Source organism: Salvelinus alpinus, chromosome 3 (genome assembly GCF_045679555.1).
Source record: "Salvelinus alpinus chromosome 3, SLU_Salpinus.1, whole genome shotgun sequence".
NCBI lineage: Eukaryota > Metazoa > Chordata > Actinopteri > Salmoniformes > Salmonidae > Salvelinus > Salvelinus alpinus.
Window position 1 is genome coordinate 101,428,151 of NC_092088.1, and position 14,754 is coordinate 101,442,904.

The window sequence follows — 14,754 nt, forward strand, 5'->3', positions numbered from 1 at the left end:
TGACGAGATAGATTTCTCCTCCAGCTCAGTATGTGATGTGTCTCCTCCAGCTCAGTATGTGATGTGTCTCCTCCAGCTCAGTATGTGATGTGACTCCTCCAGCTCAAACAGAGAATGCTCTTCACTACCTATTTTACTTTTTGTTTTCATTCATTCAATACAATGCTATGCAACGACTCTCCTCTCCATCTCTCCTCTCCATCTCTCCTCTCTCCTCTCTGGCTCCAGCTGTATCTGAATTTATTATGGTCTCAAGACCCACAGATTGTCCTGAGTGATGCCATCAATACTTCAACATAACACAGCTTAATACATAGAGATGAATGTTTTAACAAGCTCTGCCAGTTGTCTAATCCCTCCAAGGTGGACTGACCGTCCTCGTGCAGAAAGCGTCCTCGTGCAGAAAGCGTCCTCGTGCAGAAAGCGTCCTCGTGCAGAAAGCGTCCTCGTGCAGAAAGCGTCCTCGTGCAGTAAGCGTCCTCGTGAGGAGAGCGTCCTCGTGCAGAAAGCGTCCTCGTGAGGAGAGCCACCTCATGCAGAAAGCGTCCTCGTGAGGAGAGCGTCCTCGTGAGGAGAGCGTCCTCGTGAGGAGAGCGTCCTCGTGAGGAGAGCTTCCTCGAGGAGAGCGTCCTCGTGAGGAGAGCGTCCTCGTGCGGAAAGCGTCCCCGTGCGGAAAGCGTCCCCGTGCGGAAAGCGTCCCCGTGCGGAAAGCGTCCCCGTGCGGAAAGCGTCCCCGTGCGGAAAGCGTCCCCGTGCGGAAGGCGTCCCCGTGCGGAGAGCGTCCCCGTGCGGAGAGCGTCCCCCTCGTGCAGAAGGCATCCCCCTCGTGCAGAAGGCATCCCCCTCGTGCAGAAAGCGTCCCCCTCGTGCAGAAAGCGTCCCCCTCGTGCAGAAAGCGTCCCCCTCGTGCAGAAAGCGTCGTCCTCGTGCAGAAAGCGTCGTCCTCGTGCAGAAAGCGTCGTCCTCGTGCAGAAAGCGTCTCGTGCAGAAAGTGTCGTCCTCGTGCAGAAAGCGTCTCGTGCAGAAAGCGTCCCCGTGGAGAAAGCGTCCTCGTCTAGTGTATAAAACCTGTCTTCCTGTTCCTCTCATTCAGTCCAATCTACAAGGTTTGTCTCAGATGTTGAGTAGAGCTGACATCTGTCCTCTAAATGTCAGGTTGTCATTGTAAATCACAGTTACATGTGAATAAAGGTTAAATAACATCTGTCCTCTCTTCTGTTTGTTATGTCTCGTCTAGTGGTTCTGTTGGGTCTGCTGTAGTAACATTAGTCCTGTCCTCTCTACTGTTTGTTATGTCTCGTGGTTCTGTTGGGTCTGCTGTAGTAACATTAGTCCTGTCCTCTCTACTGTTTGTTATGTCTAGTGGTTCTGTTGGGTCTGCTGTAGTAACATTAGGCTGTCCTCTCTTCTGTTTATGTCTAGTGGTTCTGTTGGGTCTGCTGTAGTAACATTAGTCCTGTCCTCTCTTCTGTTTGTTATGTCTAGTGGTTCTGTTGGGTCTGCTGTAGTAACATTAGACCTGTCCTCTCTTCTGTTTATGTCTAGTGGTTCTGTTGGGTCTGCTGTAGTAACATTAGACCTGTCCTCTCTTCTGTTTATGTCTAGTGGTTCTGTTGGGTCTGCTGTAGTAACATTAGTCCTGTCCTCTCTACTGTTTGTTATGTCTAGTGGTTCCGTTGGGTCTGCTGTAGTAACATTAGTCCTGTCCTCTCTACTGTTTGTTATGTCTAGTGGTTCTGTTGGGTCTGCTGTAGTAACATTAGACCTGTCCTCTCTACTGTTTGTTATGTCTAGTGGTTCTGTTGGGTCTGCTGTAGTAACATTAGTCCTGTCCCCTCTACTGTTTGTTATGTCTAGTGGTTCTGTTGGGTCTGCTGTAGTAACATTAGTCCTGTCCTCTCTTCTGTTTGTTATGTCTAGTGGTTCTGTTGGGTCTGCTGTAGTAACATTAGACCTGTCCTCTCTTCTGTTTGTTATGTCTAGTGGTTCTGTTGGGTCTGCTGTAGTAACATTAGACCTGTCCTCTCTACTGTTTGTTATGTCTAGTGGTTCTGTTGGGTCTGCTGTAGTAACATTAGTCCTGTCCTCTCTTCTGTTTGTTATGTCTAGTGGTTCTGTTGGGTCTGCTGTAGTAACATTAGTCCTGTCCTCTCTTCTGTTTATGTCTAGTGGTTCTGTTGGGTCTGCTGTAGTAACATTAGACCTGTCCTCTCTACTGTTTGTTATGTCTAGTGGTTCTGTTGGGTCTGCTGTAGTAACATTAGTCCTGTCCTCGCTTCTGTTTATGTCTAGTGGTTCTGTTGGGTCTGCTGTAGTAACATTAGACCTGTCCTCTCTTCTGTTTATGTCTAGTGGTTCTGTTGGGTCTGCTGTAGTAACATTAGACCTGTCCTCTCTTCTGTTTATGTCTAGTGGTTCTGTTGGGTCTGCTGTAGTAACATTAGTCCTGTCCTCTCTTCTGTTTGTTATGTCTAGTGGTTCTGTTGGGTCTGCTGTAGTAACATTAGACCTGTCCTCTCTACTGTTTGTAATGTCTAGTGGTTCTGTTGGGTCTGCTGTAGTAACATTAGTCCTGTCCTCTCTACTGTTTGTTATGTCTAGTGGTTCTGTTGGGTCTGCTGTAGTAACATTAGACCTGTCCTCTCTACTGTTTGTTATGTCTAGTGGTTCTGTTGGGTCTGCTGTAGTAACATTAGACCTGTCCTCTCTACTGTTTGTTATGTCTAGTGGTTCTGTTGGGTCTGCTGTAGTAACATTAGTCCTGTCCTCTCTACTGTTTGTTATGTCTAGTGGTTCTGTTGGGTCTGCTGTAGTAACATTAGTCCTGTCCTCTCTACTGTTTGTTATGTCTAGTGGTTCTGTTGGGTCTGCTGTAGTAACATTAGACCTGTCCTCTCTTCTGTTTGTTATGTCTAGTGGTTCTGTTGGGTCTGCTGTAGTAACATTAGTCCTGTCCTCTCTACTGTTTGTTATGTCTAGTGGTTCTGTTGGGTCTGCTGTAGTAACATTAGACCTGTCCTCTCTACTGTTTGTTATGTCTAGTGGTTCTGTTGGGTCTGCTGTAGTAACATTAGTCCTGTCCTCTCTTCTGTTTGTTATGTCTAGTGGTTCTGTTGGGTCTGCTGTAGTAACATTAGACCTGTCCTCTCTTCTGTTTGTTATGTCTAGTGGTTCTGTTGGGTCTGCTGTAGTAACATTAGTCCTGTCCTCTCTACTGTTTGTTATGTCTAGTGGTTCTGTTGGGTCTGCTGTAGTAACATTAGTCCTGTCCTCTCTTCTGTTTGTTATGTCTCGTACAGTGGATCTGTTGGGTCTGCTGAAGTGGCGCTCCAACACCAGCCTGCTACAACAGAACCTCCGACAGCTGATGAAGGTCGAGGGAGGAGAGGTCGTCAAGGTGAGAGGTCAAAGTTCATAGGTAACACAATATGACCCATTAGGAGTTTTTACATTTGTATTATTGAACCAGTTCGGCCCATTTGAGGTCAACTGACCTCTTTCAAGGGGAGACCTGACCAAGAAAGCAGCTTGGGACCCTGAGTCCGAGAGGAAAGGGTTTGTATTCTCTGTGTAGAGGTTCCGTTTTAGTATCTCACCCTTGATCAGTGTTGACAAGACTCACTGTTATACCTTGGCAGTCTTCCTCCCTGTAAATTCAAATTTATTTTGAATAAACTATACTATCAGCTTAATGACGTCTGTCTCAGGAACCACATCCCCTCTATGGTTGGGAGGTCTGGGGTCCGCTCACCAACCAACAATTCACAAAATGGGACAAACACCAAATTGAGAATTTGCATGCAGAATTCTGCCCCCCACCAAAAAAAGATCCTCCGTTTTGTTAGGTTCTACATAAACAAGAGGGAAAAACTACCGGACAACTATGAAACGCTCAAACCAACTTTATTGTCCCAACGGGTCAGACAGCTGAACAGAGAAAGACATGTTCTCAGCAGCACCAGTATTTACACACCACTTAAGGTTTAGTGTCCTCCTTTTCTCTAAACATTACACCTTTGTTGCTAGGCAGGAAGTTAATTGATCTGGGTAATAAACTGTTCCTTCTCCCTTAATGTGACCTGACCTCTGCCCCCATTCCTCACTACTCATCAGTGACCTGACCTCGACCCCCATTCCTCACTACACCACATCTCTCCACCCTTATCAGTGACCTGACCTCTGCCCCCATTCCTCACTACACCACATCTCTCCACCCTTATCAGTGACCTGACCTCTGCCCCCATTCCTCACTACACCACATCTCTCCACCCTTATCAGTGACCTGACCTCTGCCCCCATTCCTCACTACTCCACATCTCTCCACCCTTATCAGTGACCTGACCTCTGCCCCCATTCCTCACTACTGTACATCTCTCCACCCTTATCAGTGACCTGACCTCTGCCCCCATTCCTCACTACTGTACATCTCTCCACCCTTATCAGTGACCTGACCTCTGCCCCCATTCCTCACTACTGTACATCTCTCCACCCTTATCAGTGACCTGACCTCTGCCCCCATTCCTCACTACTCCACATCTCTCCACCCTTATCAGTGACCTGACCTCTGCCCCCATTCCTCACTACACCACATCTCTCCACCCTTATCAGTGACCTGACCTCTGCCCCCATTCCTCACTACTCCACATCTCTCCACCCTTATCAGTGACCTGACCTCTGCCCCCATTCCTCACTACTCCACATCTCTCCACCCTTATCAGTGACCTGACCTCTGCCCCCATTCCTCACTACTCCACATCTCTCCACCCTTATCAGTGACCTGACCTCTGCCCCCATTCCTCACTACACCACATCTCTCCACCCTTATCAGTGACCTGACCTCTGCCCCCATTCCTCACTACTCCACATCTCTCCACCCTTATCAGTGACCTGACCTCTGCCCCCATTCCTCACTACTGTACATCTCTCCACCCTTATCAGTGACCTGACCTCTGCCCCCATTCCTCACTACACCACACCTCTCCACCCTTATCAGTGACCTGACCTCGACCCCCATTCCTCACTACACCACATCTCTCCACCTTTATCAGTGACCTGACCTCTGCCCCCATTCCTCACTACACCACATCTCTCCACCCTTATCAGTGACCTGACCTCGACCCCCATTCCTCACTACACCACACCTCTCCACCCTTACCATACAATTTTTTTTCTGAGGTCTTGTCTGATATCTTTTGATTTTCCCATGATGTCAAGCAAAGAGGCACTGAGTTTGAAGGTAGGCCTTGAAATACATCCACAGGTACACCTCCAATTGACTCAAATGATGTCAATTAGCCTATCAGAAGCTTCTAAAGCCATGACATCATTTTCTGGAATTTTCCAAGATGTTTAAAGGCACAGTCAACTTAGTTTATGTTAACTTCTGACCCACTGGAATTGTGATACAGTGAAATAATCTCTCTGTAGACAATTGTTGGAAAAATTACTTGTGTCATGCACAAAGTAGATGTCCTAACCGACTTGCCAAAACTATAGTTTGTTAACAAGAAATTTGTGGAGTGGTTGAAAAACGAGTTTTAATGACTCGGGAGGGCGGGTGGCAATGATCCAGAGTCCGTGATGCGCGTGTTGCACAGAAGATGTGTTTAGAATTGTGTTTACGTTTTCCTCAGATTTCCTTTATTCAAGGCCCCGGCTACAATACATTTGATGTCAGGATAAACAGTTTCCAGTTTGCACATAGGCAGTAAACTGGAATTATCTTTGGAGGTAATGTGGTCGGCATTTGATGGTGAGGTGTTCCAGATCGGGAGAACGAAAGGACTTCCTGTACGTTACCACAATCACAACATGAGTTGTTAATCATAAATCAAATCCCTCCGCCTGTCTTTTTCCCGGAGAGTTGTTTCTTCCTGTCCTCTCGATGGACGGAGAACCCCGCTGGCTGAATTGAGGGGGACAATAAATCCAGAAGAGAGCCATGATTCCGTAAAACAGAGTATGTTACAGTCCCTGACGTCTCTCTGGAAGGTGATCCTCGCCCTGAGCTCGTATACTTTATTGTCCAGGGACTGAGTAATATAGCGAGTAATATACTCGGAAGCCGTGGATGATTTGCACGCCACCCGAGTCTGACTAGGGGATGGGAATGAATGAATAGATAGACGATGAGAATGAATGTTTATGCATTTTTTTTTTTAAATGACATGTGCTTCACAAATGGCAACCTCTTGCCCATATAGTGTACTGCTTTTGGCCGAGCCCTATCAGGGAATAGGGTGCCGTTTGAGATGCGGACTATATCCTCTCTCTGTTGTAAAACGTTGTGTTTGTTGTCGTTACAGTTTCTGCAAGACACCCTTGATGCCTTGTTTAACATTATGATGGAGAACTCAGACAGCGACACGTTTGACACCCTGGTGTTTGATTCCTTGGTAAGTACCGGTTGTTTTAAAACACACACACATTAAATATTTGATTTTGTTCTGTTTCGTGTGTAGGATATTATACTGTTTTACCACACTGTGGCGATGTGACCGTATCATACAGCTATGACTCATACACATTACTAATGTATGCATGTGTTGTCAAAGAGGAAGTTGACATAGATTCACAGGATCCCGTGTGGACAAACAGAATACAGACAAGTTGTCCCAGATTGTCTCTCTGCCTCCGGTCTGCCTCAGGCATTGTGTGGTTTTGAAAGAATGTTAAATACACACCTTAACACCGTAAAGGAATGTTAGCCTTATGCCAGAGACGAGACAGGTCCTGGGTTAGAGACTACCAGAGGACAGGGGCGCGCCTACCTGTTGGGGCGCCTACCTGTTGGGACGCCTACCTGTTGGGACGCCTACCTGTTGGGGCGCCTACCTGTTGGGGCGCCTACCTGTTGGGTCGCCTACCTGTTGGGGGGCCTACCTGTTGGGACGCCTACCTGTTGGGGGGCCTACCTGTTGGGGCGCCTACCTGTTGGGACGCCTACCTGTTGGGGCGCCTACCTGTTGGGACGCCTACCTGTTGGGGCGCCTACCTGTTGGGTCGCCTACCTGTTGGGGGGCCTACCTGTTGGGACGCCTACCTGTTGGGGGGCCTACCTGTTGGGACGCCTACCTGTTGGGGCGCCTACCTGTTGGGGCGCCTACCTGTTGGGGCGCCTACCTGTTGGGGCGCCTACCTGTTGGGACGCCTACCTGTTGGGACGCCTACCTGTTGGGACGCCTACCTGTTGGGGCGCCTACCTGTTGGGGCGCTTACCTGTTGGGGCGCTTACCTGTTGGGGCGCCTACCTGTTGGGGCGCCTACCTGTTATAAACAGTGCTTATAACACATTATATAGTTGTGTATTTAACTTATAAACAGTGCTTATAACACATTATATAGTTGTGTATAATGTGTATAACTTAAACAGTGCTTATAACACATTATATAGTTGTGTGTGTAACTTATAAACAGTGCTTATAACACATTATATAGTTGTGTGTGTGTAACTTGTAAACAGTGCTTATAACACATTATATCGTTGTGTATATAACTTATAAACAGTGCTTATAACACATTATATAGTTGTGTATATAACTTATAAACAGTGCTTATAACACATTATATAGTTGTTTATATAACTTATAAACAGTGCTTATAACACATTATATAGTTGTGTATATAACTTATAAACAGTGCTTATAACACATTATATAGTTGTGTATAATGTGTATAACTTATAAACAGTGCTTATAACACATTATATAGTTGTGTGTGTGTAACTTGTAAACAGTGCTTATAACACATTATATAGTTGTGTGTGTAACTTATAAAGAGTGCTTATAACACATTGTAACATTAATTAAATAGTTTATAAGACATATGTAAAATGTGTTTTAATTAAAATGTGTGTAAGTCTGATAGATAATGTTCCACTTAATGGTTAAAGTATTAGAACCGGCAGACCATAGTCTATACTACAGATACGCTGTATCACAGGGTGGATCGTTAATCGGATATTACAACACACACACACACACACACACACACACACACACACACACACACACACACACACACACACACACACACAAACAAATACATTGAAAACATGCATGAGATCCTACAGCCGGACGGTCCATGTATTTTCCAGCCAGCTAGACGCTCCAATTACAATATCTCTCTAAAGCTGAAACAAGTAGTCGACTAAATGTCTTTACATTTAATAGAGCTGTTTGTAGTACTATATAATATTAAATCATCATCCTAATGTCTTTACAGTAATAGAGCTGTTTGTAGTACTATATAGTATTAAATCATCATCCTAATGTCTTTACATTTAATAGAGCTGTTTGTAGTATTATATAGTATTAAATCATCATCCTAATGTCTTTACATTAATAGAGCTGTTTGTAGTACTATATAATATTAAATCCTCATCCTAATGTCTTTACAGTAATAGAGCTGTTTGTAGTACTATATAATATTAAATCCTCATCCTAATGTCTTTACAGTAATAGAGCTGTTTGTAGTACTATATAATATTAAATCATCATCCTAATGTCTTTACAGTAATAGAGCTGTTTGTAGTACTATATAATATTAAATCATCATCCTAATGTCTTTACAGTAATAGAGCTGTTTGTAGTACTATATAGTATTAAATCATCATCCTAATGTCTTTACATTTAATAGAGCTGTTTGTAGTATTATATAGTATTAAATCATCATCCTAATGTCTTTACATTAATAGAGCTGTTTGTAGTACTATATAATATTAAATCCTCATCCTAATGTCTTTACAGTAATAGAGCTGTTTGTAGTACTATATAATATTAAATCCTCATCCTAATGTCTTAACAGTAATAGAGCTGTTTGTAGTACTATATAATATTAAATCATCATCCTAATGTCTTTACAGTAATAGAGCTGTTTGTAGTACTATATAATATTAAATCATCATCCTACTGTCTTTACAGTAATAGAGCTGTTTGTAGTACTATATAATATTAAATCATCATCCTAATGTCTTTACATTAATAGAGCTGTTTGTAGTACTATATAATATTAAATCATCATTCGTATGTCTTTACAGTAATAGAGCTGTTTTTAGTACTATATAATATTAAATCATCATCCGTATGTCTTTACAGTAATAGAGCTGTTTGTAGTACTATATAATATTAAATCATCATCCGTATGTCTCCACAGTAATAGAGCTGTTTGTAGTACTATATAATATTAAATCATCATCTGTATGTCTCCACAGTAATAGAGCTGTTTGTAGTACTATATAATATTAAATCATCATCCGTATGTCTTTACAGTAATAGAGCTGTTTGTAGTACTATATAATATTAAATCATCATCCTAATGTCTTTGTGGCTATTCCATTGATTTTAACTTCTGACGCACCTTATTGTACAACCCCTGTATCAGTAAATGTTATATATGTGGTTTGTAATAGTCACCTATGACTAGGTAATTGTCACCTATGACTAGGTAATAGTCACTTATGACTAGGTAATTGTCACCTATGACTGGGTAATAGTCACCTATGACTGGGTAATAGTCACCTATGACTAGGTAATTGTCACCTATGACTAGGTAATTGTCACCTATGACTAGGTAACTGTCACCTATGACTAGGTAACTGTGACCTATGACTAGGTAACTGTCACCTATGACTAGGTAACTGTCACCTATGACTAGGTAATAGTCACCTATGACTAGGTAATTGTCACCTATGACGGGGTAATAGTCACCTATGACTAGGTAATTGTCACCTATGACTAGGTAATTGTCACCTATGACTAGGTAACTGTCACCTGTGACGAGGTAATAGTCACCTGTGACGAGGTAATAGTCACCTGTGACGAGGTAATAGTCACCTGTGACGAGGTAACAGTCACCTGTGACGAGGTAACAGTCACCTGTGACGAGGTAACAGTCACCTGTGACGAGGTAACAGTCACCTGTGACGAGGTAACAGTCACCTGTGACGAGGTAACAGTCACCTGTGACTGTTACCTTGAACTTGAAGGTTGAACTTCCGGCGCCGGAACGTTGAACTTCCGGCGCCGAACAGGATGGCTGCCTCGCTTCGCGTTCCTTGGAAAATATGCAGTATTTTGTTTTTCTATGTGTTATTTCTTACATTGGTACCCCGGGTGATCTTAAGTTTCATTACATACAGCCGGGAGGAACTACTGAATATACGATTAACGTCAACTAACCACCCTTCCTACCAGGAATATGACTTTCCCGAAACGGATCCAGTGTCTTGCCTTCCACCCAATACAATGGACCTGATCCCAGCCGGCGAAGCTACACGACGCCGAAAAAGGGGCAAACGTAGCGGTCTCCTGGTCAGGCTTCGGAGACGAGCACATCGCGCTCCACTCCCTAGCATACTACTCGCCAATGTCCAGTCTCTTGAGAATAAGGTCGATGAAATCCGAGCACGGGTAACATTCGAGAGAGACATCAGGGATTGCAACGTGCTCTGCTTCACGGAAACATGGCTAACTGAAAAGACGCTAACGGAGTCGGTGCAGCCAGCTGGTTTCTTCACGCATCGCGCAGACAGAAACATACATCTTTCTGGTAAGAAGAGGGGCGGGGGGGTATGCCTCATGATTAACGAGACGTGGTGTGACCATCATAACAACACTCAGGAACTAAAGTCATTCTGTTCACCTGATCTAGAACTCCTCACAATCAAATGTAGACCGCATTATCTACCAAGGGAATTCACTTCGGTCATAATCACAGCCGTATATATTCCCCCCAAGCAGACACATCGATGGCCCTGAACGAACTCTATCTGACTCTCTGTAAACTGGAAACCACACACCCTGAGGCTGCATTCATCGTAGCTGGGGATTTTAACAAGGCTAATCTAAAAACAAAACTCCCTAAATTCTATCAGCACATCGATTGTCCGACCAGGGCTGGCAGAACTCTGGACCATTGTTATACTAACTTCCGCGACGCATATAAGGCCCTCCCCCGCCCTCCTTTCGGAAAAGCTGACCACGACTCCATTTTGTTGATTCCAGCCTACAAACAGAAATTAAAACTACAAGCTCCCGCGCTCAGGTCTGTTCAACGCTGGTCCGACCAATCTGAATCCACGCTTCAAGACTGCTTTGATCACGCGGATTGGAATATGTTCCGCACGGCGTCCAACAACAACAATGATGAATATGCAGATTCGGTGAGCGAGTTCATTAGGAAGTGCATTGACGATGTCGTACCCAGAGCAACGATTAAAACATTCCCAAACCAGAAACCGTGGATTAACGGCAGCATTCGCGTGAAACTGAAAGCGCGAACCACTGCTTTTAACCAGGGCAAGGTGACCGGAAACATGACCGAATACACACAGTGTAGCTATTCTCTCCGCAAGGCTATCAAACAGGCTAAGTCCCAGTACAGAGACAAAATTGAATCGCAATTCAACAGCTCAGACACAAGGGGTATGTGGCAGGGTCTACAGTCTATCACGGATTACAAAAAGAAAAGCAGCCCCGTCGCGGATCAGGATGTCTTGCTCCCAGACAGGCTAAATACCTTTTTTGCCCGCTTTGAGGATAATACAGTGCCACTGACACGGCCCACTACCAAAACCTGCGGGCTCTCCTTCACTGCAGCCGAGGTGAGTAAAACATTTAAACGTGTTAACCCTCGCAAGGCTGCAGGCCCAGACGGCATTCCCAGCCGCGTCCTCAGAGCATGCGCAGACCAGCTGGCTGGTGTGTTTACGGACATATTCAATCAATCCTTAGCCCAGTCTGCTGTTCCCACATGCTTCAAGAGGGCCACCATTGTTCCTGTTCCCAAGAAAGCTAAGGTAACTGAGCTAAACGACTACCGCCCCGTAGCACTCACTTCCGTCATCATGAAGTGCTTTGAGAGACTAGTCAAGGACCATATCACCTCCACCCTACCGGACACCCTAGACCCACTCCAATTTGCTTACCGACCCAATAGGTCCACAGACGACGCAATCGCAACCACACTGCACACTGCCCTAACCCATCTGGACAAGAGGAATACCTATGTGAGAATGCTGTTCATCGACTACAGCTCAGCATTTAACACCATAGTACCCTCCAAACTCGTCATCAAGCTCGAGACCCTGGGCCTCGACCCCGCCCTGTGCAACTGGGTCCTGGACTTCCTGACGGGCCGCCCCCAGGTGGTGAGGGTAGGTAACAACATCTCCACCCCGCTGATCCTCAACACTGGGGCCCCACAAGGGTGCGTTCTGAGCCCTCTCCTGTACTCCCTGTTCACCCACGACTGCGTGGCCATGCACGCCTCCAACTCAATCATCAAGTTTGCGGACGACACTACAGTGGTAGGCTTGATTACCAACAACGACGAGACGGCCTACAGGGAGGAGGTGAGGGCCCTCGGAGTGTGGTGTCAGGAAAATAACCTCACACTCAACGTCAACAAAACAAAGGAGATGATTGTGGACTTCAGGAAACAGCAGAGGGAGCTCCCCCCTATCCACATCGACGGGTCAGTAGTGGAGAAGGTGGAAAGTTTTAAGTTCCTCGGTGTACACATCACGGACAAACTGAATTGGTCCACCCACACAGACAGCGTTGTGAAGAAGGCGCAGCAGCGCCTCTTCAACCTCAGGAGGCTGAAGAAATTCGGCTTGTCACCAAAAGCACTCACAAACTTCTACAGATGCACAATCGAGAGCATCCTGTCGGGCTGTATCACCGCCTGGTACGGCAACTGCTCCGCACACAACCGTAAGGCTCTCCAGAGGGTAGTGAGGTCGGCAGAACGCATCACCCGGGGCAAACTACCTGCCCTCCAGGACACCTACACCACCCGATGTCACAGGAAGGCCATAAAGATCATCAAGGACAACAACCACCCAAGCCACTACCTGTTCACCCCGCTATCATCCAGAAGGCGAGGTCAGTACAGGTGCATCCAAGCAGGGACCGAGAGACTGAAAAACAGCTTCTATCTCAAGGCCATCAGACTGTTAAACAGCCACCACTAACATTTAGCGGCCGCTGCCAACAAACTGACTCAGCTCCAGCCACCTTAAAAATGGGAATTGATGGAAATTATGTAAAAATGCACCACCAGCCACTTTAAACAATGCCACCTAATATAATGTTTACATACCCTACATTACACATCTCTTATGTATATGTATATACTGTACTCTATATCATCTACTGCATCTTGCCATCTTATGTAATACATGGACCACTAGCCACTTTAAACTATGCCACTTTATGTTTACATACCCTACAGTACTCATCTCATAGGTATATACCGTACTCTATACCATCTACTGCACCTTGCCTATGCCGTCTGTACCATCACTCATTCATATATCTTTATGTACATATTCTTTATCCCTTTACACTTGCGTGTATAAGGTAGTAGTTGCGGAATTGTTAGGTTAGATTACTTGTTGTTATTACTGCATTGTCGGAACTAGAAGCACAAGCATTTCGCTACACTCGCATTAACATCTGCTAACCATGTGTATGTGACTAATAAATTTGATTTGATTTGATTTGAGGTAACAGTCACCTGTGACGAGGTAACAGTCACCTGTGACGAGGTAACAGTCACCTGTGACGAGGTAACAGTCACCTGTGACGAGGTAACAGTCACCTGTGACGAGGTAACTGTCACCTGTGACGAGGTAACTGTCACCTGTGACGAGGTAACTGTCACCTGTGACGAGGTAACTGTCACCTGTGACGAGGTAACTGTCACCTGTGACGAGGTAACTGTCACCTGTGACGAGGTAACTGTCACCTGTGACGAGGTAACTGTCACCTGTGACGAGGTAACTGTCACCTGTGACGAGGTAACTGTCACCTGTGACGAGGTAACTGTCACCTGTGACGAGGTACTAGTCACCTGTGACGAGGTAATTGGCAGTGGAGCCGGCTCCCCTTACCCAGAGACAAACTACAGAGAGAACGCCTACTGCGTCTTTATTATCTGGGGGAAACAATAGAATAGAGAAAATTTGGCTTTTCATTATTTCCAATCTACATTTCATTTCCTCCTCTCTCTCCCTTTTTTGTCCGTTTTAAATGAAGAAAGAAAACGTCTAGTTTTTTTCCTCCCAACTCTTTTGTGACTGTAAGGTTTGTGTTTTTAAATGAATTTGTTTCTTTTTTTTTTCTTTTTTCGGCAGGTATTCATAATTGGACTGATTTCAGACAGGAAGTTTCAGCACTTTAACCCTGTCCTTGAAACCTACATCCGCAAGCATTTCAGTGCTACTCTGGCGTACACGTGAGTACAGCTTATTACCGCTAGAGAAATATACCGAGTGGACAAAACATTAGGAACGCCTGCTCTTTCCATGACATAGACTGACCAGGTGAATCCAGGTGAAAACCTATGATCCCTTATTGAGGTCACCTGTTAAATCCACTTCAATCAGTGTAGATGAAGGGCAGGGGACGGGTTAACGAATTATTTTTAAGCCTTGAGACAATTGAGACATGGATTGTGTATGTGTACCATTCAGAGGGTGAATGGGCAAGACAAAAGATTTAAGTGCCTTTGAACGGGGTACGGTAGTAGGTGGCCAGGCGCACCGGTTTGAGTGCGTCAAGAACTGCAACTCTGCAGGGTCTTTCCACACTCAACAGTTTCCTGTGTGTATCAAGAATGGTCCACCACCCGAATGTCTTTGAGCCAATCAGTTGTGCTGTAACAAGGTAGGTGTGGTATACAGAAGCCCTATTTGGTAAAAGTCCATAGCAAGAACAGCTCAAATAAGCAAAGAGAAACAACAGTCCC

General features: G+C 45.1%; 2 protein-coding genes across 2 annotated transcripts in view; one reads left to right on the forward strand and one right to left on the reverse strand.

The window, feature by feature from the left end:
• Positions 1 to 14,754, reverse strand: part of dock1 (dedicator of cytokinesis 1) — an 800,130-nt gene that overhangs the window by 663,789 nt on the left and 121,587 nt on the right. The gene's annotated exons all lie outside the window — the stretch shown is intronic.
• LOC139571623 (dedicator of cytokinesis protein 1-like) overlaps positions 1 to 14,754 on the forward strand; it is a 122,974-nt gene that overhangs the window by 75,454 nt on the left and 32,766 nt on the right. Inside the window, exons 17-19 of the mRNA XM_071394672.1 lie at positions 3,300 to 3,397; positions 6,306 to 6,395; positions 14,141 to 14,241. Of these exons, the coding sequence (XP_071250773.1) occupies positions 3,300 to 3,397; positions 6,306 to 6,395; positions 14,141 to 14,241 (289 nt within the window). The remainder of the gene's footprint in view (positions 1 to 3,299; positions 3,398 to 6,305; positions 6,396 to 14,140; positions 14,242 to 14,754) is intronic.